A 22,202-nucleotide genomic window follows, 5' to 3' on the forward strand; every position below is an offset into this window, starting at 1 on the left:
TAATGTTTCTGCTAAGTGGCTATAGGGTATGCTGTCACGGTGCCTTTGGTGATGTTACATCAGCGTGACCATTCTGTGATTATTCCTGCTGCTGCAGTGATTTAGCCCACGGCAGAAACTGCTTTCTTGGCCAACTGTTGCAGGGGCCTACCTGGATGCCATTGCAAGAGTTAGAGCCTCAGTAGGAGCCATACCTGCGGAAGCTGTCTTCTGAGGAAAATCCAGGATGGGGTCACTAATTGCTGGGCTGTGACCTGAGAGCATATAGAAAAGGTGTGATTAACGACCATGTGCCAGCTCAGTGCCGCCCCCCCCCAAAGCAAGGCTAGCCCCGGCAGGCTGCCTGGGAAGAAGCAAGCCCCCTTTGACTCTTCCAACCCTAGACCTCCTCTGACAGGTCTGCAGATAATGGATGGAGGGTTGTGCACTGGGAGGTATGGGAGCAAGGGAAAGAAGAAGGAATGAACACTCACCGAGCACCTCCTATGTGCCATGAAGGTGCCGGGCGCCTTCAAAATGATGATGGTGAAAATGGTGACAGCGAACACCAAGGTTTACCTTGGTGTAGATGGCATGTATGCTTTATTTTCTCATATTTAATTGTCACAGCAATCATATAAGATGGGTACTATCATGAAGCACATTTTACAAGAGAGATGAAGTAACTTGCCCAAGTTCATACAAAGGGAAGATTTGGAAAGAAAAGTTCTGATTCTCAAGGCCAGAGTTTCAGATTCTGTGCTGCCTCTGCCCGATACTGACACAGCCACTCTCCCCTCCCTGGTCCTGTCATTCAGGAGGACAAGACTACAGGGTTCTTCCTCCTACACTTCTTACAGATTTCTGTCTTCACAACTTTAAGGAGCCAGATGGGTTGGAGGAAGCACTAGGTAGGGATTAGGACACTTAGGTTGCTATCCCAGCCTCTGTCTGACTTTGAACCTTAGACCTTAACTTTTCGTTAGGGTTCGTCATCTGTAAAATGGAGACGCTTACATCTGAGGGTCCAATGCAGGACTTGCTAGGGAAGTGTTTTTGTAAACTTTGACAGGTATTCCTTTGCATCTGTACCTACTGCCCTGCTATTCAGAAGGTCCTCTGCCTGTTACTGTCCCCAACCCTGACTGTATGATTTATGACAGTTTTATCACTTAAAGTTCTCTGATGATCATGCCTTGAGGCAGGAGGCCACTAAAATTCTTATTTAAATAATCTGAACTCCCTGAGCCAGCTGGAGGGGGCAGGAAGGTGTAGCAGCTGCTGAAGCTATAACCAAGAGGAGTCTTCTTGTCAGTCATAGGAGTGAATCATTCAAATGGCTGCATTGCTGAGTCCTTTCCTAAGGCAAGCTGGATGGCAGTGTTGCTTTCCTCACTCACTAAGCCTAAGATGAAGCTCAGCTTCTTACTTTGAAATGTACCAGGCATAGGTATTTGAAAAAGCATGGGCTCTGGAGTCAGCACTGTCACCTACTAGCCAAGTGACTTGAGCAAGTCCTATTGCCCAGCTGGGCCTCAGTTTCCTCATCTGTAAAATGGGAGTGAAAATACCTGCTTCACAGGGTTGTTGTACAGTTCAGATGAGATCGTGGGTGTAAGGGGCCCTGCAACTATACCACTTGGTCATTAGACTCTCAATGATTCTTGCTGCCCTGAGTCTCTGAGCTGTGGGAACCAGCACCTTGGGGAGGTTGATTTGATGAGGGGTGAAACGATCTGGTTTCCAGAGTGCAGAGGCAGAGGACTCAGTAATAGACATTGGAATCACAGTCCTATTTTTAGTTACATCCTGCCTAAGGTTCGAGAATGTGGTGTCTTCCGCATATGTCCCTTCCTCCTTTTCGAGGTGAGCAGCGGAGGATCAGGGTGAGGAGGCCGCTGCCCAGCTTCCCCTGTCTTCAGAATCCATCTTTCTCCTCACTGGAATCTACTGTCAGCTTCAGGGAAATCCGTGCTGATCCTTGGACATGAGGGCTTCACTTTAGTCTTCAGTCTTCCAGTTTTTACTCTAGGTTCTCTCACCACCAAACCAGCCTTCACCTTAAAACTGTGGAGGAATTTCATCCATCACCCCTGCCCGCGTCCACAGTGTGGCTGATTTCATGAATTTGGGGAGCACAGCAGTACGTGTTTTTCCAGCAGGGCTTGTTCTCACAATGTCCAGTGCCCCACAGGGTCCCTCCAAGCTCAGAGCTCTAGAGAGCCTCCTCGGTCTCGTGTGACATAGAAGAGGAGTGCAGACCACGGGCCACCCGTCACTTAAGAGTAATAGTAACAGCACATGTTGTTTCATGTCTTCCCGGTAGCACCTCTCTGGTGGGCAGGAATGTGGTTTAGTGGCTGAGAGCACAGGGTTTCAAATCAAAGAGACCAGGGTTCGAGTCCTAGCTCTGCAGCTTAACACTGTGACCTAAGACAGGTTAGTGAAGTCCTCTGAGTGCAGGTCACCATTTCTGTCAATGGGAGATAGTCCCCATCCCACAGAGCTGTGAAGACAAGTGAAAGAATACCTGCGGAGCCTCAGCATAGGCCAGGGACACAGTAAGCATGTCACGCAAAGTGACTGTGGCATTGGTTTTGTAGCAGAGGAGACAGCAGCCCAGGGAGGTTAACTCATGTATCTAAGATAGGCATTATCCCTATTTTATGTAAAAGGAAATGAGGCTGAGAGGTCAAGAATCTAGCCCAAGATTATATAACTGCTAAGCAGCAGAGTCTGAACCTTAAACCAGGTCTCCTGATATTTTACCAGAAGCCTCTGGAAAGCTGGAATAAATACCCCCAACTCATTTATAACTGGCCCCGTAGTGGTGGAATCCCAGCTCAACCTTCCTTCTGCTGAATCCCTCTTCCTAGAGATGGACTGCTGGTGATAGATGTGTGTGGGTGCACACACATTTGTGTACAAATACATACATCTAAAATGACAGAGTAGGAAAATGTCCTGGGAGACCACGATTCCCCAGAGTGCTCTGGGGTGCAGTGTTCTGGTTAATGAATTTTCTATGAGTATTAACCCCTTGGCTTCAGTCATTGTTGAAGATGATTTTGAAATGCATTGCAGCCATCCACTTTCTGATGCTATTGATAGAAGAGGCTGTCTAGTGAGCGCAATTAAATCCTCCTTAAATGACAGAGAATCTTGGCAGGGTCTCCAGGCATCATCACAATGGCCGTCGTGATGTTCAGGACTCTAATAGCAATCTGTGCATCTGTGTAGGTCAGCTACACTCACTGTATGATTTAATCATGGCAGCAGCCCTGGGTGTGCTGGGTGGGAGTGAGGGGCAGGATGGGGACATAATTATCCCCATCTCACACGTGAGCAAACTAGGGCTCAGCGGGAAGGCTTCATCAGGGTCCATCTAGCTTGAGATTAGCAGAGCTAGAACTGAAGTGACATTTGCCAAGACAGTGCAGTAAAGCAGAAAAAAAAAAAAAACAACCAACAATCAGATTTTTGAGTCAGACATACCTGGGTTTAAATCTCAGTTTTGACACTTACTAATGGTATTGACCTTGAGCAAGTTACCCAGTCTCTCTGGTCCCAACATTTCTCATCTGTAAAAACAGGGAGAATAATAGTGCCCTTGCTGGAATTATTTTAAGGTTATTCTAAGTGTGTAATGTATATAAAGTAGCTGGTATTGTGCCTGGTCAGAGTAGGTCCTTAGCACATTTTGTTGTTGTTTAGTCGCTAAGTCATGTCCGACTCTTTTGCAACCCTATGAACTATAGCTTGCCAGGCTCCTCTCCCCATGGGATTCTCCAGACAGGAATACTGGAGTGGGTTGCCATTTTATTCTCCAACCGTAGCACATGGAAACATTCTGTCTCCTAGTCCAGCACTGTTTCTATTCTACCAAGATATCCGTTGGTGTGATGTGGAAGGTCAGAGAGAATGGATTGAACTGTCTTTGAGCCCATCAAACTCTAGAAGTACCTTTTTGGAGTAAATATATTCTCATTAGCTTTAGGAGGGTGGGTTTTTTTGTTTTATCTCTTTCTAATAACAGATGCCTTTGAGATTTTTATTCATAGGTAAACTTAAATAATTTTAGTATAAGAGGTCAGATGTGACAGAGGTCACCATCAATACAAGAGGTACTGCAAAGCAATATAGTATCATATATGGATGTTATGATAGTAAATGCTCATAGTCTGGAAATTCTTTTTGGATCATGTAGGTCTGTCTTAAAATATGCATAGAATTTGACTAGGAGAACAGGACACATTTCATGTAGGGTCAAAGGTAAGAAGGTAAGACAGTGTAAGATATGCTTGACTTGACTGAAGTGGAAACTATACGGGGAGCTTAGGGGAGAAAAGCTCATATGTAGAGGCTCACATGTGCATGTAAACACACACATGTTACTCTCATCTTCTACCCATATACATTGCTAATCTAAAGCCACTTCCTTAGCTGGAAGTGATCAGAGACTCTGGCTGAATAAATCTTACTGTCCTCCTTGATCTGTAGGAAGACAATGTATATAAAGAAAGAACCCTGGGCCTGGGGTTGGGAGACTCCAGAATTGCTCTAGGTTCCATCTCTTTTCAACAGTGTGACTTGGAAGAGACATGTAACCTCCCTGGGCTTTACCTCCTCATTTATGAAAAATGGGCCACTTTTGGAAAATCCTTTGAAACTATTTATCAAGAGCCTTGAAGATGTCCATTCACTTTTATTGATTCATATCCTGAAACTGTCTCCTAAGGACAGATCTTAAATGTGGAAAAAGTCATTATGATTAAAGATGTTGATCCTAGTGTTTCATAATCTAGTAAAATTAGAAGTTGCCTAAACATCTAGCAATTGGGATTAGATAAATTTATGACCCATCTACTCGACTAATTTGTTGTGTTTACTAAGAATAACAGCCTTGGACACATAAACAGGAAAACCAAAAGGCATATATGAAGTACTAGGAAAATCATACTCCCTGATGTAGGCAACATTCTTGATGTCCTCCGGGATTCTTCACGATCTGGCCCCAGGCATTCACACCAGTGTCCCGTGCCACCACTGTTTACCATATAGGGTGACCTCACTTTGGTGACCCTAGGATGTTTTCTTAACAAATGCCTTTCTTCTTTGTGTTTGCATGTCCTGACATCCCTCCTGAGATGCCCCTCCCTCCCTTGTCCAGCAGATGATCACCTGTTCTCGTTCCAGTCCAGCTTTAGCTTTCCTCGACTTCCTAGAAAGAATCAATTGTTCCCTCACCTCTGTTCTGGTACACTGCATAAGGGGCCTCTCACCCCTGGGTATCGTATTAGTCTTCTGTGTCTGATTCTGTCGTCTGCCTCCATGTATAGCCTGGACATCTCTGGAGAGTCAAAACTGCCTTATGGCCAAATTCTCTGTACTTAGAAGAGGGCCTGGCGTTTAATGGGCATGCAATAGGTATTGATTATTTTTCACTTCTTACTTTTATTTTTTGTTTTTCAATGTTTTCTGCATATTTTGTAATGACCTTGCGTTATGCTCAAAATGGAAGGGGAAAAAAACCTCAGTAATCCATTCATCCATTTATTTTTAAGGAGGTGACTGGCCTAATTCAAAGATTCTCAAACCTAGTAGTGCGTCAGAATCACTAGGAAAGGTTATTAAAATGCAAATTCCCACACCCCTGGACAAGCTTCCTGAACGCAGTCTTCAGGGCAAAGACTTGGAATCAGTATTGTTAACAAGCCGCTTGGTTATTGTGATGCTTAGTCACGGGTGGGACCCCTTGACCTAAGTACCGCTAAGGTGCTTTTAGCCTGGATTCTTCCTCCTTCTTGGAGGGCCTCCTGTTCCTTGCTGCGCCTGCTGCAAGCAGTGTCAGTATGAAGGCATTTTGGAGCAGCAGGCCAGGCAACAGGAATAACTGTGATGACTGTGTTACGCGCACCTGTTCTGGGCCAATGACTGCTTTTTAAAAAATCTGTACAACAACGCTTTAAGATCAGTTTCACTATCTCCATTTTCATAGATGAGGGAAAGAGGAGTTAAGTGTCTGAAAGTGTTAGTCACTCTGTCATGTCTGACTCTTTGCCACCCCATGGACTATAGCCTCCTAGCTCCTCTGTGCATGGCATTCTCCAGGCAAGAATACTGGAGTGGGTTGCTAGTCCCTTCTTCAGGGAATGAACCTGGGTCTCCTGCATTGCAGGCAGATTCTTTACCATTTGAGCCACCAGAGAAGCCCAGTGGGTTGCTATGCCCTCCTCCAGGGGATCTTCCCAACCCAGGGATTGAACCCAGATCTCCTGCATTGCAGGTGGATTCTTTACCTTCTGAGCCACCAGGGAAGCCCAAAAATACTGGAGTGGGTAGTACATCCCTTCTCCAGGGGAAGTTCCTGACCCAGGGATTGAACTGGGGTCTCCTCCATTGCAGGCGGATTCTTCATCAGCTGAGCTACCTGGGAAGCCCAGTGTCTGGCCCAAGGTTAAATAACAAGAAGGGAGTGGAGCTCCTATTTGAATTCAGTTATTCAGACATGAAAGCCCAGGAACCAGAACCTCCCTTCCGGCCCCTTCTCTGCCTCCCCTGGCGGCAGGGCCAGGTGTAGCCTGCTGTGTGTGGAGAAGAGAGGCCGGGTGCAGTGGGGTGGGCCCTGGAGCCCCTGTCCTCTGTGTAGAAGTGTGGGATTAGCAGACTTGGGCAGCCATGCGCCACATAAGCGGGGGCTCCTGCTCACCAAATGTGCTCTGACACCCACCCACCTGCCTACCGGGCGCAGTGAAGCAGCGGAATTCAATTTGCGGCAGTGACCTAAGAGGGGCTATTTTTAGTAAGAAAGTAGGTCAGGGGCTGCAGCGGTGCTGCCTGAGAAACGAGCAGCCTCCCCTCTCACCGGAGGGCTTGTTCATCTCTCACACAGCCGGTGTGGAGGTGAGGAAGGCCGACCTGGCATACTCACATGACCGCAGTCGTCACTGTGGAGCCACTCCAGGGAAAACACACACACACATCTAAGACAGAGGTTCTTGTCTGGCTTTGCCTAGGGTCCTGGCCCCAGGATTCCTCAGGAGGTTAGAATCCCCCCAGGGAATATGATGGGGGGTTCTTATACTGTGTTCCCACTACATACCAGCTACTGTTCTGGGTTTGATATGTATTATCATTTAATCCTTGCAAATACCACTGCAAAGTAGGTATTATTATCCCCATTTTACAGATGTAGAAACTGAGTCACAGAGAAATTGAGAATTACTGAAGATCACAGAGCTCATGTGTAGTGGACGCAGATTTTTTTTGAATCCCCATGTCAGACTTCAAAGCTGATGACCAAATGACCAGTGCATCAAACCATGCTGGAGGTGATTTTTTTAATTACCATTCTACTTCTGCCCCGTTTTATTTGGCACTTCAGAGAAAACAGCACAGAGATGTCTTTCTCTAGCTGGATTTACCTGAGTCAGACAAACTATTCCTTCCAGGACAGGAAAGGGTATACCGACCTCTTCCCTAGAGAGGAGAAAGCACATTTCTCCATGCTGCTGCCCAATCATCGAAGCCAGCAGCTGCCAAAAACAAACCAGCCACCTGATTTCCCTGGACCTGGGGTGTCTCAAAATGCTCTGTCCCACTTGCTCTGCCACATATTAACTGCAGATCTGTGGCAAATTGCAGGGCACTCATTGGCGATGCACAGGCAGACGCGAGCTTGTTAACAGAATGCAGTAATTGACACATCGTGATTCATTATGCACAGCACGGAGGACTCGAGCAGAAGCCCACTTTGTGGCCAGCCGCCGCTGGCACTGCCAGCCTTGAGAATCTGTTCCTGGCTCTGTTCTGGCTCTCCAGCTGGAGAGCACGGTACCTTCAGGGCCAGAAGCAGTCAGAGGCTCCCACCTTATCCTGCTCCTCCCTCCAAGCAAGTGGTGAGGATGTTTCCTCTGCCCCAGGCTGCATCATCTCAGAGGAGGGGGTTCGTTTGTTCATTCATTTATTCAACATGTATTTTTGAAAATGCGCCAGGCATGTCGCAGAGAATAAGACCGACAGTTCCTGCCCTCACCGAACTTGCAGTCCCTCTCTGGGCTTTCTTTTGCTTGTCATCAAATCAGTAGGAAAGAGAGAAATGGATTGCTCAATCTCTTCTAGCTCTAAGATTTCAGAATCTGTGATCCTGGATTATAAACATTAATTATTGAATCCTAGTGTCAATCTTACTCATTTGTATACAATGCCAAAGGGGGGAAAAATGAAAATCTAGAATTTCAGACTCAGAAATTGGATCAGAATCAGAAATGAGAACCATGGACACAAGCTAGTTCAATTTCTTCACTTACAGATGAGAAAAATGTGAGAGAGAAAAAAGAGTGGGACTTGGCCCAGTGGCAGAGCAGGCTGGGGAGGCCAGTGCCCGGTGAAGCCAAACCTCACCTCCAGCCTGTCCGAGGCTGCCTCTTCTCTCAGCACTGCTGATGAGCCCCTCCTCAGAACCCTTTCTACATCCAGCTCCTTGAATGCTGAGCTCTCCTGAGTCTCTCCTTCCTACTTCTCTGACCCCTGCCTCTGGGCTCTCTTACCAGCCTTGGAGCCTTCAGCCTGCAAGTGGACGAGGAAAGATCAGCTCTGCCTCGGAGGTGGCTAATCTGGTAGGTGAGCCTTAGAAGGTGAATAGGATTGGAATTCCTTTCACCAGGACCACCAGGGAGATGGCCAAGAAGGAGAGGAAGAAGAGCAGGTAGAGTTTGCTGCGAGTTCTCACATAGGCAGATACGGGCAAACGACAGTGAACCAGAAAGGAGAGGGGAGCTGATGGAGGTGGCTGGTGAGCAGCTCGCTGGAGCCCCACGGAGGGGCCAGCCTTACCTCATGCTGCAGAGCCCCTCTGTTTCTCTGCCCTTTGCCTGAGTCCTCCATTTAGCCCCGTGGAAAGAACCTCAAGCTGGGATGAAGAGAAGATCTTTCTGATGGTCTAGTAGGGCAGGGGGATTGAGTTCAGTGCAGAGAAGTCAGCACCGGGAGGCTCAACACTTTTTCAGTGACCAGGGACATCACTCTGGGTAGAGGAAGATGCTGTGAGTAGACAAGGCTTTAGCCAGCTCCTAAAGCACCTGTTTGTGGCTTTCCCCTTCTCTTCCTCACAGTCTGGGAACCAGTATATTGAAATAACTTGATTAATTAATAAAGTTTTCTGTCCTACCATCTCCTCCCCTAGGATGGAGGTGGTCAGAGGTAGCAGGTAGGTCAGATGTAGGTCAGAGGCAATCGGAGGGTGAGAATATTGTTAATTATGAAAACCTGCATCCATTTTGTATATCTTTGTACAACTTTAGTCTCCTAAATTGATCTGTTATTTTCCATACTGTACTTTTGTAGAATATAGTTTTCCAGTAGGCATATAAGTCATCCTTAAAGCAGTACTTACTCCATGTCCATAAAATATGTCATATGTGCACTTAAAAAATGCATCTGTCACACTCAAAAATAAATCATTCTGAAGTTTTGAAAAATGATTTTCAAGTCATCTGACTGTGAGCTGGAAACGTGAGTCTGAAGCATTGACTCTTGTGTGTCCTTGGGCTGGTCACTTTCCCCTTCTGTCCCTCAGCTCTCAAACCTGCAGAATGAAGGGGATGGATTAGTGTAGTTTTACACATCTGGTCTGTGAACTGGTGCTACTGACTCACTTAGGATAATTGTTACATATACAGATTACTGGGGCCAGTTGCCCACGTATAGAACTGGGAATTGAGTACTTGGAAATTTTTACTTCTAGCAGTCCTCCAGGTGATGCCAGGTCGTGCAGCCAGGTTTGAAATAGTTATCTTCCAAGAACCCCACTGGTTCTGTTTTAGACTCCTCTGCCTTTTCTTTCTTGCCCAGTTTTCCTGATTTTCTCCTATCTTTTTTCTTTCCCTAGAGAGCTCCCCTCATGAGACCGTGAACCTCTCAGGAACAGGGGCCACATCTTGCCCACCTCTGTATCCCTGGAGTTCAGCACAGTTCCTGGCACACGGGATGTGTTGAGTGAGCAGAAGAAGGAAATAACCGAGTTTTCATGGCTTCGCTACCATTTGTGCACATCCAAGTAGTTTTCATAATTTTTCCTATAAGACTCAGTCATTATACATCTTCTGATTTGATAAGAACAGAGATTTCAGAAACTCACAAAAATGGGTGTGAATCTTAGTTCCACCATTTACTGTATAGTAATTTATTCCAAGTCATGTAATCTCTTTAAACTCCAGATTCCTTGATTGTACAATAAGAATAATGGCACCTGTTGCTACAGATAATTGTAATGATTAACTTACTGTTAATACATGAGAATATACACGTGAAAGTGCTTGACATTCTCAAATATTTTAGTTGCTTTCTTCCTTTACGTGGTAAGTGATAGGTAAAGGAGGGAAGGAGACTCAGAAGAATGGATCATCCCCAAGCCAGCCACTGAGGATGAAATAAGGTCCTTCGTCATTCCCTGGCTTCCCAGGACCCTGAGACTCTGACTGAAGCCCAGGCAGCTTGGTTGCCCCCTACTTGCTCTGTCCCGAGCACACCAGTATTTGGACTTAGAATCTCCTGACTCCAAATGCAGTGTATTCTCTCTATTACTCTGCTACAGGAAGGTAGGAAAAGAGGTAGCAAAAGAAATTCAAGGAATGGTTATAGGTTTGGGTCCCTCATGCAGGCCCAATGTCTGGGGCTTGCAGTGGGAAACCCAAGTTTATTTAGAGAGGAGAATTTCCAGGGTCAAAGATCTTTGGGTTGGTTTTGTTAGCACGTCAGCTCCCCTCTCTGCAGACTCTGTGTTGGAACTGCCACAGCATGCTGGTTCCTATTAAAATCTTTTTCAAACTAGGTCTAGCTGTTTCAGCCCTGGAAGGAAAGCCGGATTATTCTCTGAGAAAAATGGTCAGTGGTTATCCCTCCCCACAATACTTTCAACATTACAATAGCAGCAACAGCCATCCTTTACCAAGTGCCTCCTGTGCTGAGCCTTCCTGACATCACTATGAGTAGGTGTTATTAGCTCCATTTTTTAGGGGAGCAGGTTGTCATTAAGAGTGTAGACTTCAGAGTTAGACCAAGGTTCAGATTCTGGCCCCACCATGTTTTAGCCAGCCCTCTCTGAGTCTCAGTTTCTTCATCAGCAAATAGGGTTAGTAATGTATACATTACAGTTGTTGTTCAGTCGCTCAGTATTGAACCTTATAGTGTCAATACTATTAATATGAGGACTGTGTGAATATCACCTTCCTGATACTTGACATAGTGCCTAACACATGGTAAGGAAATCCTCCATCAGTGTTGTCGTCGTTCAGTCATTCAGTTGCGTCTGACTCTGCCACCCCATGGCCTGTAGCATGCCTGCAGACTTCCCTGTCCTTCACCATCTCCTGGAGCTTGCTCAAACTCATGTCCATCAAGTTGGTGATGCCATCCAACAATCTCATCCTCTGTCGCCCTCTTCTCCTCCTGCCCTCAATCTTTCCCAGCATCAGGGTCTTTTCCAGTGACCCTGGAAAAGGGTCTCTTTGCATCAGGTGGCCAAAGGATTGGCGCTTCAGCTTCAGCATCAATCCTTCCAATGAATATTCAGGGTTGAATTCCTTTAGGACTGACTGGTTTGATCTCCTTACAGTCCAAGGGACTCTCGAGAGTCTTCTCCAGTACCACAGTTTGAAAGCATCAATTCTTCAGCGCTCAGCCTTCTTTATGGCCTAACTCTCACATCCATACATGACTACTGGAAAAACCATATTTTTGACTATGTGGACTTTTGTCAGCAAAGTGGTATCTCTGCTTTTTAATATGCTGTCTAGGTTTGTCATAGCCTTCCTTCCAAGGAGCAAGCGTCTTTTAATTTCATGGCTGCAGTCACCATCTGCAGTGATTTTGGAGCCCATCAGTGTATGGTGATGACCCATTACAATGAAGGTGACAGTGGTATGATCTCTTGATCTATAGAAGGTTGGCCATCGTAGTAGATTCTAGAGGGAAGAGGAGAGATGGTAAAACCCCCAGAAGTTCCTAAGATAAACTCAGGAGAACTTCAGAAATGGTGTTGGAAGGAACCTGGTATGATTGGTTGGAATAAAATCAGAGAAGAGCTGTATTTTATTGATTCAGTGTGTTTTTATCAACTACTTACTCTGTGTCGGGCCTTGTGCCGAAACCTGGAGATGCAATGGTGATAAAACAGATGTGATTTCTGCCTTCAAGGAGCTTGCAGTCTCATGGGGGAATCAAACACTATTAAAATACTTACACTAGGATAATTATTAAAATAATTATAAAATTGCAAACTAGGATAAATGCTATGAGATAAAGGGACAGGTTGCCATGAGAACATATAACAGGGGTCCTGACCTACTTCAGGTGATCAGGGATAGTTTCACTGGGAAAGTAACATCTGAGCTGAGAGTTGAAGGATCATTTATTAGGTGAGGGAGTGAATAAAGTGAGGGAAGGCTTCCTAAGCATATGGACCAATGTGGCCCTTAAGGTGACAGGCAGCTTAGTGCTTTCAGAGAACTGAGGAAATCAGTGGGACCTGAGTATAGAGAATGGGGAAGAGTGTGAGCCTGGAGAGACAGCTCAGGGCCTCGCTGATGTCTTTTTTTTTTTTTCTTCTCTAAGAGCTTGGAGACCATTGAAGGATTTGAAGCAGAGGCTAATATATGTGTGTGTTGCACACATAGGGAGCAATATGAACAATTGGTATTTATAAGAGATCTTTTGGTAGTGGTCTTGAGAATGGGTGGGAGGTTACAAGAGTACCTGTGGGGAAACCAGGATGCTTTGCGTTAGTCCCAGAAAGAAAGAATGCTGGATTGGGCTGAGTGGTGAGATCAGAGGAGAAGGGCTTTGAGATATTTAGGAAGTAAAATTGGCAGGACTTCATGATGGACTGATGAAGAAAGAGAAAGTATGTAGGACAGCTCCCAGGTTTCTGTAGAGACAAATGGATTATGGCCCTGCCATTCTAATCTGAAACAAACAAACAAAACCAGGAAGGAAAAAAAAAAAAAAACCACCTAGATTTGGGTAGAAAGATCTTGATCTGATTTTGAATGCACTACATTTGAGGTGCCTTTTAGATATCCAACTGTAGAGGACCCATGCTGAGGGCTAGGCTGCCAATCGTAGGACACACTGACCTTGGAACATTTTGGGGTGCTCTGGCCCAGATCCAGCCTCTTTAGTGCTCAGGCTTGTTTAGTCCAGTTGGTCTGAGGACTCGTGAATCTGCTTCTCACCCTTCATAGTTCTAGTTCCTTAACTGACTTAAAAGGGGTGTCATGAGAGAATTCAGCCTAAGGGAGGAGTATGAACAATCTAGGGAGAGAGTCAGCATCCCGAAGGGAAAGGATTTAGGCATTGATGCATGTTATCATAGGTGTTTTTCCTCCAAATTTGTGGTTGAGATGTGTTTATTTCCTTATTCATTTATTAATTAAAGTATTTCCTATTAATATATATCTTTAATATGGCAAGCATGATGCCAAGTCAGAAAGGACCCCTGGTTCTTTGGGAAATGTCATCTCCAGAAACGTCCTGACATTTCTGTTCTTGTGACCAGAAAGAAACCACACAGGATACTGTCCTTTCTCTGAACACTGAAGCTCCAGGATGCTGCCTGCGGACTTTTATCAAGGGGACACGTCCTTGACTTCAGAGAGCTGGTTTGTCAGAGGGGCTCCCTCTGCAGCTAAGAATCCCCGCCCCCTCCGTCTGTCTCTGGGCCTCTCCTCTCTCGCAGAGGCTTCCTAGATAGGATCTGCATCAATGCCAGTTCTTCACTGTAAAAGGGGCACAGCTGGACAGCCTGAGCTCCACCTCCCACGCCTAAGTCTGGGCCACGTGTTCTGGTTTGTTGTCCAAGAGCATCCCTTTGTGTCCAGGTGAGGGCGAGAGACGTGGCAGCACCGGCTCTGCGTCCTCGTCTGAAATGGCCGAGGAAGTGAGGCTGGCGGGCAGTGGGGGAAGAGCAGAGGAGTGACTCACCCAGCCCTGGCACCATGTGATAGGATCTGTGAATACCCATGTGCTCTAAGAACATTTGCCTTGTGAAAATCTAAACTTACAAGCCACATGAATTCAGGACAGTGATTACCATCCTGAAAGGGAGCATAGTGTCCTTGCAGAAATCCTCTAGTATATTTAACATGCAGTACAGTGAGGGAGCCCAGATAGCGCTAGTGGTAAGGAATCCGCCTGCCAATGCAGGAGACACAAGAAACGCAGATTGGATCCAGAAGATCCCCTGGAGAAGGGAATGACAACCCACTCCAATGTTCTTGCCTGGAAAATCCCATGGACAGAAGAGCCTGGCGGGCCACAGTCCATGGGACCTCAGAGAGTTGGATGCAACTGAGCTCACATTCAGAGTGAGGGAGGAGAAAAACTATGCCGTTTAGGCACTCAGGGGAAGTTGATACAACTGCAGTGGATGGTGAGCCCGTGTTTGGGGAGATCTTGCTGCAGAGAATGACCATGTGTCAGGTGGGGCTGAGCCACTCCTTCCCAGGCTGGGATGGTAGACTGAGAATTGCATCTCTAAGATTCCCTGAGTCTTGGCTTTGCCTTTCATCTTGAAAAGTAAGTCTGCCTTGGGCAAGTCTGCCAAGTGGAAGTGTCCTTGAAGTCAGAAGTTGTTCAGTTGCCAAGTCATGTCTGACTCTTTGCGACCCCATGAACTGTAGCACACTAGGCTTCCCTGTCCTTCACTATCTCCCAGAGTTTGCTCAAACTCATGTCCATTGAGTCGGTGATGTCATCCAACCATCTCATCCTCTCTCGCCCCCTTCTTCTCCAGTCCTCAATCTCTCCCACCATCAGAGTCTTTTCCAGTGAGTCAGCTCTTCGCATCAGGTGGCCGAAGGGTTGGTGCTTCAGTTTTAGCATCAATCCTTCCAATGGATATTCAGGGTTGAATTCCTTTAGAAATGACTGGTTGGATCTCCTTGCAATTCAAGGGACATTCAAAAGTCTTCTCCAGTGCAACAGTTCAAAAGCATCAATTCTTCAGTGCTCAGCCTTCTTTATGGTCCAACTCTCACATCCATACATGACTACTGGAAAAACCATAGCTATAACTGTATGGACCTTTGTCAGTAAATTGATGTCTCTGCTTTTTAATATGGTATCTAGATTTGTCATAGCTTTCCTTTCAAGGAGCAAGGATCTTTTAATTTCATGGCTGCAGTCACTGTTTGCAGTGATTTGGGAGCCCAAGAAAATAAAGTCTGTCACTGTTTCCACTTTTTCCCCATCTATTTGCCATGAAGTGATGGGACCGGATGCCATGATCTTCGTTTTTTGAATGTTGAGTTTTAAGCCAGTTTTTTTTTCACGCTCCTCTTTCACCTTCATCAAAAGCCTCTTTAGTTCTTCTTTACTTTCTGCCATTACAGTAGTATCATCTGCATATCTGAGGTCGTAGATGTTCCTCCAAGTAATCTTGATTTCAGCTTGTGATTCATCCAGCCCAGCATTTCGCACAATATACTCTGCATATAAGTTAAATAAGCAGGGTGACAATATACAGCCTTGATGTACTCCTTTCCCAATTTTGAACAAGTCTATTGTTCCATGTCCCATTCTAACTGTTGCTTCTTGACCTGCATACAGGTTTTTCAGGAGGCAAGTAAGGTGGTCTGGTATTCCCATCTCTTTAAGACTTTTCCACAGTTTGTTGTTATCCACACGAAAGCTTTAGCGTAGCCAGTGAAGCAGAAGTATATGTTGTTTTGGAATATCCTTGTTTTTTCTATGATCAATGAATGTTGGCAATTTGATCTCTGGTTCCTCTGCCTTTTCTAAATCCAGCTTGTACATCTGGAAGTTCTTATTTCACTGTTAAAGCCTAGCTGGAAGGATTTTGAGCATTACCTTACTAGCATGTGAAATGAGTGCAATTGCAGGGTAGTTTGAACATTCTTTGGCATTGCCTTTCTCCTGACCTTTTCCAGTCAGGAGGACCACAGCTCAATCCCAGCTCTACGTCTCCTAACTGTGTGACTTGGGCGAGCCACTGTCTGAACCTCCTTCTCCTGGTCTGTAAAACCAGGTCCATAATACTTTGCAGAGTTTTGTGTGTATGAGGGTCAATTGAGTTAAGCCTAGCAGCCAGCACCCCAGGATATAAAACAGGGAGAAGCTTTGAGGAACTCCCGCTCAGCTGCTTTGCATCCGCCGTCAACTGCGGTGTGTGCGCATGGCCTGGGTCTGCACGCTCTGCTCAGACAGAACATTCATTGCTCCCCAGAGCACAAAAGCAGGGCATATGTCAGCTCACTGGCAGCCTGCAATGGCCCAGAACACACTGTCCTGTTGCTGCCTGGGGAGACATGGGCTCAACAAGCAGTTAGCCCACCTGGCTTAAGTTTCCCCGGAAAGCTCAGTCCTCATTACAGAGAAATCCTTTCAGGTTCTGAGGGTGGCGTGTTGCTGCAATCTGACCCCTGTAAGAATTCTGGCTATGTTCCCTTCTCATGCCAGCTCTCTCCTAAAGCCAGTTTTATGAGGAGTTATTTTCTGACATGTTGGATAAAATCTCAGTGCGTGTTTCTGATGGTGTCTTAGGAGGATCCCACTGTTTTTATTTTCCAGGGGAGCATTAGCAAAATATGGACTAGCCTTTGGATAGAGCTAGCAAAGTCACTGTCAGCTCAAGGCCATTTGCTGCCTGCAAGATCCTTGATGCCCTCGGCATGACTCTGGCTTCATCTGTCAGCATCTAATGCATGTGAATCACGCCAGCCCGAAGATACTTGTCCCGGTTCAGGGTGCCCATCCCAGTCATCACAGTTTCCATCTGCACACACACAATGCAGATTTGTATTAATTGGTGATTTTCCCCTCTAGCATCCCTGCAGACTCTGTAGGGTCGAGTTCTTGGCCCCTTTATTCAGATTAAGAGAACATGGATCTTACAAGGGGCACTGATTTGTCTGATGCATGCAGCTAATAATTGCGTGCTAAGTCACTTCAGTCATGTCTGGCTCTTTGTGACCCCATGGACTGTAGCATGCCAGGCTCCTTTGTTTATGGGATTCTTTAGGCAAGAATACTGGAGTGGGTTGCCATGCCCTCCTCCAGGGGATCTTCCTGACCCAGGGATCAAACCCCCATCTCTTATGTCTCCTGTGTTGGCAGGCAGGTTCTTTTCCACTAACGTGCCACCTGGGAAGAGTTCTTGGCCTCTTTATTCAGATTAAGAGAACATAGATCTTACAAGGTGCACTGATTTGTCTGGTGTCATGCAGCTAATGATTGGCAAAGCGGTCTTTCAAACCATGGCCTTGTAGGCGGCAGCCTGACAGAGTGAGAACATTGTCCAGCATTTGCACCTCTCACCTGTGACCTTCCTGAGCTGTGTGACCTCACCCATACTAGTCATTAGTATTATAGATGGTTATTGATACTGGTGATAACAGTAAAGTTTCCAAAGCATCTGGCATGGTGGTAGGTTCTCTAAACCATATCTCACTGCATTCTCACACTAGACATGAGAGATGGGTTTTGTTACTATCTGTTTCACAGATAGTTCAGTTCAGTTCAGTTCAGTTGCTCAGTCATGTCCGACTCTTTGCGATCCCATGAATTGCAGCACGCCAGGCCTCCCTGTCCATCACCATCTCCCGGAGTTCACTCAGACTCACGTCCATTGAGTCCATGATGCCATCCAGCCATCTCATCCTCGGTCATCCCCCACTCCTCCTGCCCACAATCCCTTCCAACATCAGAGTCTTTTCCAATGAGTCAACTCTTCGCATGAGGTGGCCAAAGTACTGGAGCTTCAGCTTTAGCATCATTCCTTCCAAAGAAATCCCAGGGTTGATCTCCTTCAGAATGGACCGACTGGATCTCCTTGTAGTCCAAGGGACTTTCAAGAGTCTTCTCCAACAGCACAGTTCAAACGCATCAATTCTTCGGCACTCAGCCTTCTTCACAGTCCAACTCTCACATCCATACATGACCACAGGAAAAACCATAGCCTTGACTAGACGGACCTTAGTCGGCAAAGTAATGTCTCTGCTTTTGAATATGCTATCTAGGTTGATCATAACTTTTCTTCCAAGGAGTAAGCGTCCTTTAATTTCATGGCTGCAGTCACCATCTGCAGTGGTTTCACAGATAAGCATCCTGAAATTCAGAGAGCTAGAGTATCTTTTCTGAGCCTCAGTTTCTGTACAAAATAAGGATATGAATACCCCCTGGAAGGGTGATTACAGGGACTGAATGAATGTGCATAAACTTCATGTGTGTGTGTTAGTTGCTCAGTCGTGTCCGATTCTTTGCAACCCCGTGGACACTAGTTGCCAGGCTCCTCTGTTCATGGGATTCTCCAGGCAAAAATACTGGAGTGGGTTGCCATTCTCTTCTCCAGAGGATCTTTCTGACCCAGGGATTGAACCCAGGTCTCCTGCATTGCAGGCAGATTCTTTACCAACTGAGCCACCAGGAACTCAGAGCACAGGGCTATGATGGCTGAGGCACTTAGTTAATGCTTCCTTCCTTTCTCTAGCTCCTCCTCTGACTCCTAATCCAAGTCTTTCCGTTGCAGCCCCTTTAACCCACTTGGAAGCTGAGGTCATGCTGGAGTCCTTCCATAACTTTCTTTCTCACTATCCCCGCACCCCTCAGAGGGTCACTTCAAGTCTCTGATCTGAGCTTTCTGGCAGGTACCGCCTCTTTAGTCTTCTGCCAGTTCAGGAAACACCATCCTCTCCTGGCATGACGCTACACACCCCTGACATTTGCCCCACGGCTGTGTTCTGGAACGCTAAAGCTTTCCCTGGCCTCTCCAGCTGGGGCTCTCCCCTTTCCCAACTTTCTCTAAGGCAAATAGAGGTTGTTTTTCTTATTTTGGCATCTTGCCTGAGTCCCTCATGTTATTATGTTGTGTTTCATGAGGGCCCGCATATGGAAGTGACCTGAAACCAGGTCTCCTGACTTCCAGTGTCATGTTCTACAGCTTATTATTTTAAGTTTAAGAGGCATACACAATAGGTCATGGGGAGAATATAGGAGCCCCATCTTTGGAGATCCTGAGAAATGTATTTATTGGGCTCTCAGTAAATTTATTTATTTAGCACCTGCTCTCAGCCAAGCCCTAGGTGTGGCCATAAAGGAGGCAGGCAGGTCTGTCCTTCAAGAAGCTTTCATGGAACTCACATTCTAGGGTGAGAGGTGGAGAATAAAAACATAAAGTCCAGGTTCAGTGCATGAGACAGGGTGCTCAGGGCTGGGGCACTGGGATGACCCTGAGGGATGGGATGGGGAGGGAGGTGGGAGGGGGGTTCAGGATGGGGAATACATGTACACCCATGGCTGGTTCATGTCAATGTGTGGCAAAAACCACTACAATATTGTAAAGTAATTAGCCTCCAATTAAAATAAATAAATTAATTTAAAAAAACATAAAGTCAATTGGTAAGAGAATTTTAGGTTTTAAGTGCCATGAAATAAATTGACTGTGGGATGGGGAGTATCTGCAAGGTGCGTTGTGCACTTTGGATGGACAGAGTGGTCAGGGAAGGACTCCTTGAGAAGGTCCCATTTTGAGCTGTGATCTTCAAGGAAAAGCTGGAGCATCCCAGGCTGAGGGAGCAGCAAGAACAAAGACCTGGAGGCGGAAGGGGCTTGGCCATTCGAGGAGTGAAATGCAGATCTGGACAGCTAGGGGCACAGGGCAGCAGAGGGACAAGGCTGAAGCTCAGAGAGCAGGAGCTGGAAGATAGTGGGTTTCAGAGGCCATGGAGAGACGGCATGTCTAGGATCAGCAGGGAGCCACCGAAGGGCTTTCAGCAGAGGAGTGATGTGACCTGAAGGAAAGCTGAGGCGGCCAAATGGAGAATGGATTGTAAAACGTGAACAGTGAAGCAATACCAGTTAGCCGCTATTAGAATAGCCCAGGAGAGCTGACCGTGGCCTGGCCTGGGTTATGACAGTGGAGACAAATGACCTGAATTTGTGATTATGTTGAGGTTAGGACAGCAGGGCTCAGTAAAAGAATTAGATGAAATAATCCATTCTGCTCCATCTATTCAGTACCCCATTAGTATAAACCCAGATGATACCTAGCTTCAGTTCTAAACTGGGAGTTGTGGGGGATGACACACGCCTGGCAGTAGGTAGACTGGAAGGGCTGCAGGCCTGACTGCCAGGATGTGTCTCTGCAAGTTTGAGAGACTGCAGATAGAGAGAGGCTAGTCCTTGCATCTCTGAAAGGCAGCTCGGAGGAGTGACACGGGGAGATTTTCAAAGAATCGGTTCATTCAGCAGTCCTATAGCAAGGGCCTTATCTGTGGCTGGTGTTCTGTCCCTGGTGAGTGAGATAGGCTCTGGTCTTTAGCACCTCCCTTCTCTTGGGGGAGGTAGAAATGTAAATAGATACATCTCAGTGGGTAAGGATAATGACAAAGGGATAAACAAGGGGATGTGGAAATATGAAGGACAGGACTCTTCATAGAGGAAGTAAAGGAAGGCCTCACAGAGAAATCAGGCATCAAAAGGAGCTAGGAGTACATTCCAGAAAAGGGAATTGTATGTGCAAAGGCCAGGCTCCTGAAAGAGAGGGCTACATCCAAGAAACAGAAAACAGCTGAGTGTGGCGGGGGTTTAGGGGGGATGGGGCGGCTTATGGACTGCTATGAAAGGTTGTTGACTGCACTGCAAAGTGCCTTTTGTGCCATGGTGAGTATATTGGACTTAATCCTTTATGCATCCAGGAACCATTGGAGGTCTTAAAACCAGGGTCTAGATAATGCAAAGCAAATAGCTGCCCCGCAGACTGCCAATCAATCAAATCCTCATTTCCTACTGCGTCTGGATGCAGCCTCAGAAACATTCTTAACACAGCACTCCAGGTAGTCACTTCCAGTCAGCCAGAATTGGCAGGGGATGAGGCTTATTTGCCCTTCTCGAAAGAAGATGAATCTGTGGATGAGTTTAAAGAGAGAAGTGTTCTAGGACCAAAAACTATCTTTTACAGTTACTTCATCAGCCACAAGTACAAATTGCCTTCATTGTGCAAGACCTGGAGGACAGTCAGAGAGAACCCAGCGTCCCTGCTGTTCATAGGAGAATGGCTGTTGGACTGATGGGAGAAATAACCATCTAGCCTGTAGGAACATATTTCTGAGTGTGGCCATGGTTGTATGAACGGCAAGGAGGCAGTGCTGAGCAGAAAGTACCAGATTTCCAAGGAATTCTGCTTCACTAGTCCCTAAATGGATGCCTTTGATCTATAGGGAAGTACAGTGTTTTAGTAAATGTAAGTAAGGCTTCCGTGTCCAACTGACATTGATCCTTTTCGCCAGGAAGTTCTTTTGAAAATGTCATGTAGCTCCTTTGAAGAAGGCAGAATATCCTGGGCTGAGAAACCAGGAAGTAACCGTTCATCTGAGAGTTCAGTGGTGGCTGGGATTGTCTCTGCCAGTTCCATATCCCTGACACCCAGCATGGGACTTGGCACACAGTGTATGCTCAGTGGTGTGTGTTGAGTAAATTAACTAGGAAAAGAAAATAACCAGCCAACCAAACATCCAACCTGGGTTCTAATCCCAGCTCTTGAATTTTGTTTCTCTTAGCTATACAATGACCTGGTTGGTTTCCGTGGCCCTTCAAGACATTCTGCTGTCCTCAGATTCGAGGATGATGAATAGAATGGTTCAGAGCAAGCCAAGTCATCACTCATATTTCTGATATGCCTCAAATTTAATCAGAATAAAATACCAAAATCAAGCAGTACTTTACAACATCTCTGATATGCCTTCTAAAAACAGAACCTGCATCTGTCTCTGAGTTGTGAAGAAAATGTATTAGGTTATATTAAACAGCAAGATTGTCCTTTTGGTAGGAAGGAAAATGAATTAAATCTTGTCTTCCTGACTGGGGATTTTAATTGGGATTTGAGTCAATTTGATCTAAATTTGAGCATCCATCCAGAAAACATTTATTGACATCAGCTATGAGAAGGGCTTTGTGCTAGGCACGTGGGAGAGAGGGAGATGAACAAGACACAAGATGTACGAGAGCCTTCTAGGCAGAAACTGACAGTCTAGTCAGCAAGATAAAATGTACACACTTGACTGTGGCCCCAGGTAGACTGAGCATTAACTGGGACAGGACTAGGGGAGGTCGGAGGAGGAAACCCCTTCAAGTACATCATACAGGCAGGAAGTCAGCCTCTTAATACACCATGTAGGGCTTAGAATTCACTGAGCCATTGTGGCCATGAG

The 22,202-nt window shown here is 46.1% G+C and overlaps 1 protein-coding gene across 5 annotated transcripts in view; it reads left to right on the forward strand.

Annotated features, from left to right (window-relative positions):
• SERGEF (secretion regulating guanine nucleotide exchange factor) overlaps positions 1-22,202 on the forward strand; it is a 256,384-nt gene that overhangs the window by 183,998 nt on the left and 50,184 nt on the right. For 2 of the 5 annotated variants that reach the window (XM_070289325.1, XM_070289323.1), the window contains one exon: positions 9,869-10,309. The exons of the other annotated variants lie outside the window; for them this stretch is intronic. Coding sequence is in view for 1 of the 2 variants with exons in the window: in XM_070289323.1 (XP_070145424.1) it covers positions 9,869-9,975 (107 nt within the window). In the remaining variant the exon portion in view is untranslated. Of the gene's footprint in view, positions 1-9,868; positions 10,310-22,202 lie in introns of those variants that run through there. 5 annotated transcript variants of the gene reach the window in all.

Source organism: Ovis canadensis, chromosome 15 (assembly GCF_042477335.2).
Source record: "Ovis canadensis isolate MfBH-ARS-UI-01 breed Bighorn chromosome 15, ARS-UI_OviCan_v2, whole genome shotgun sequence".
Lineage (NCBI taxonomy): Eukaryota > Metazoa > Chordata > Mammalia > Artiodactyla > Bovidae > Ovis > Ovis canadensis.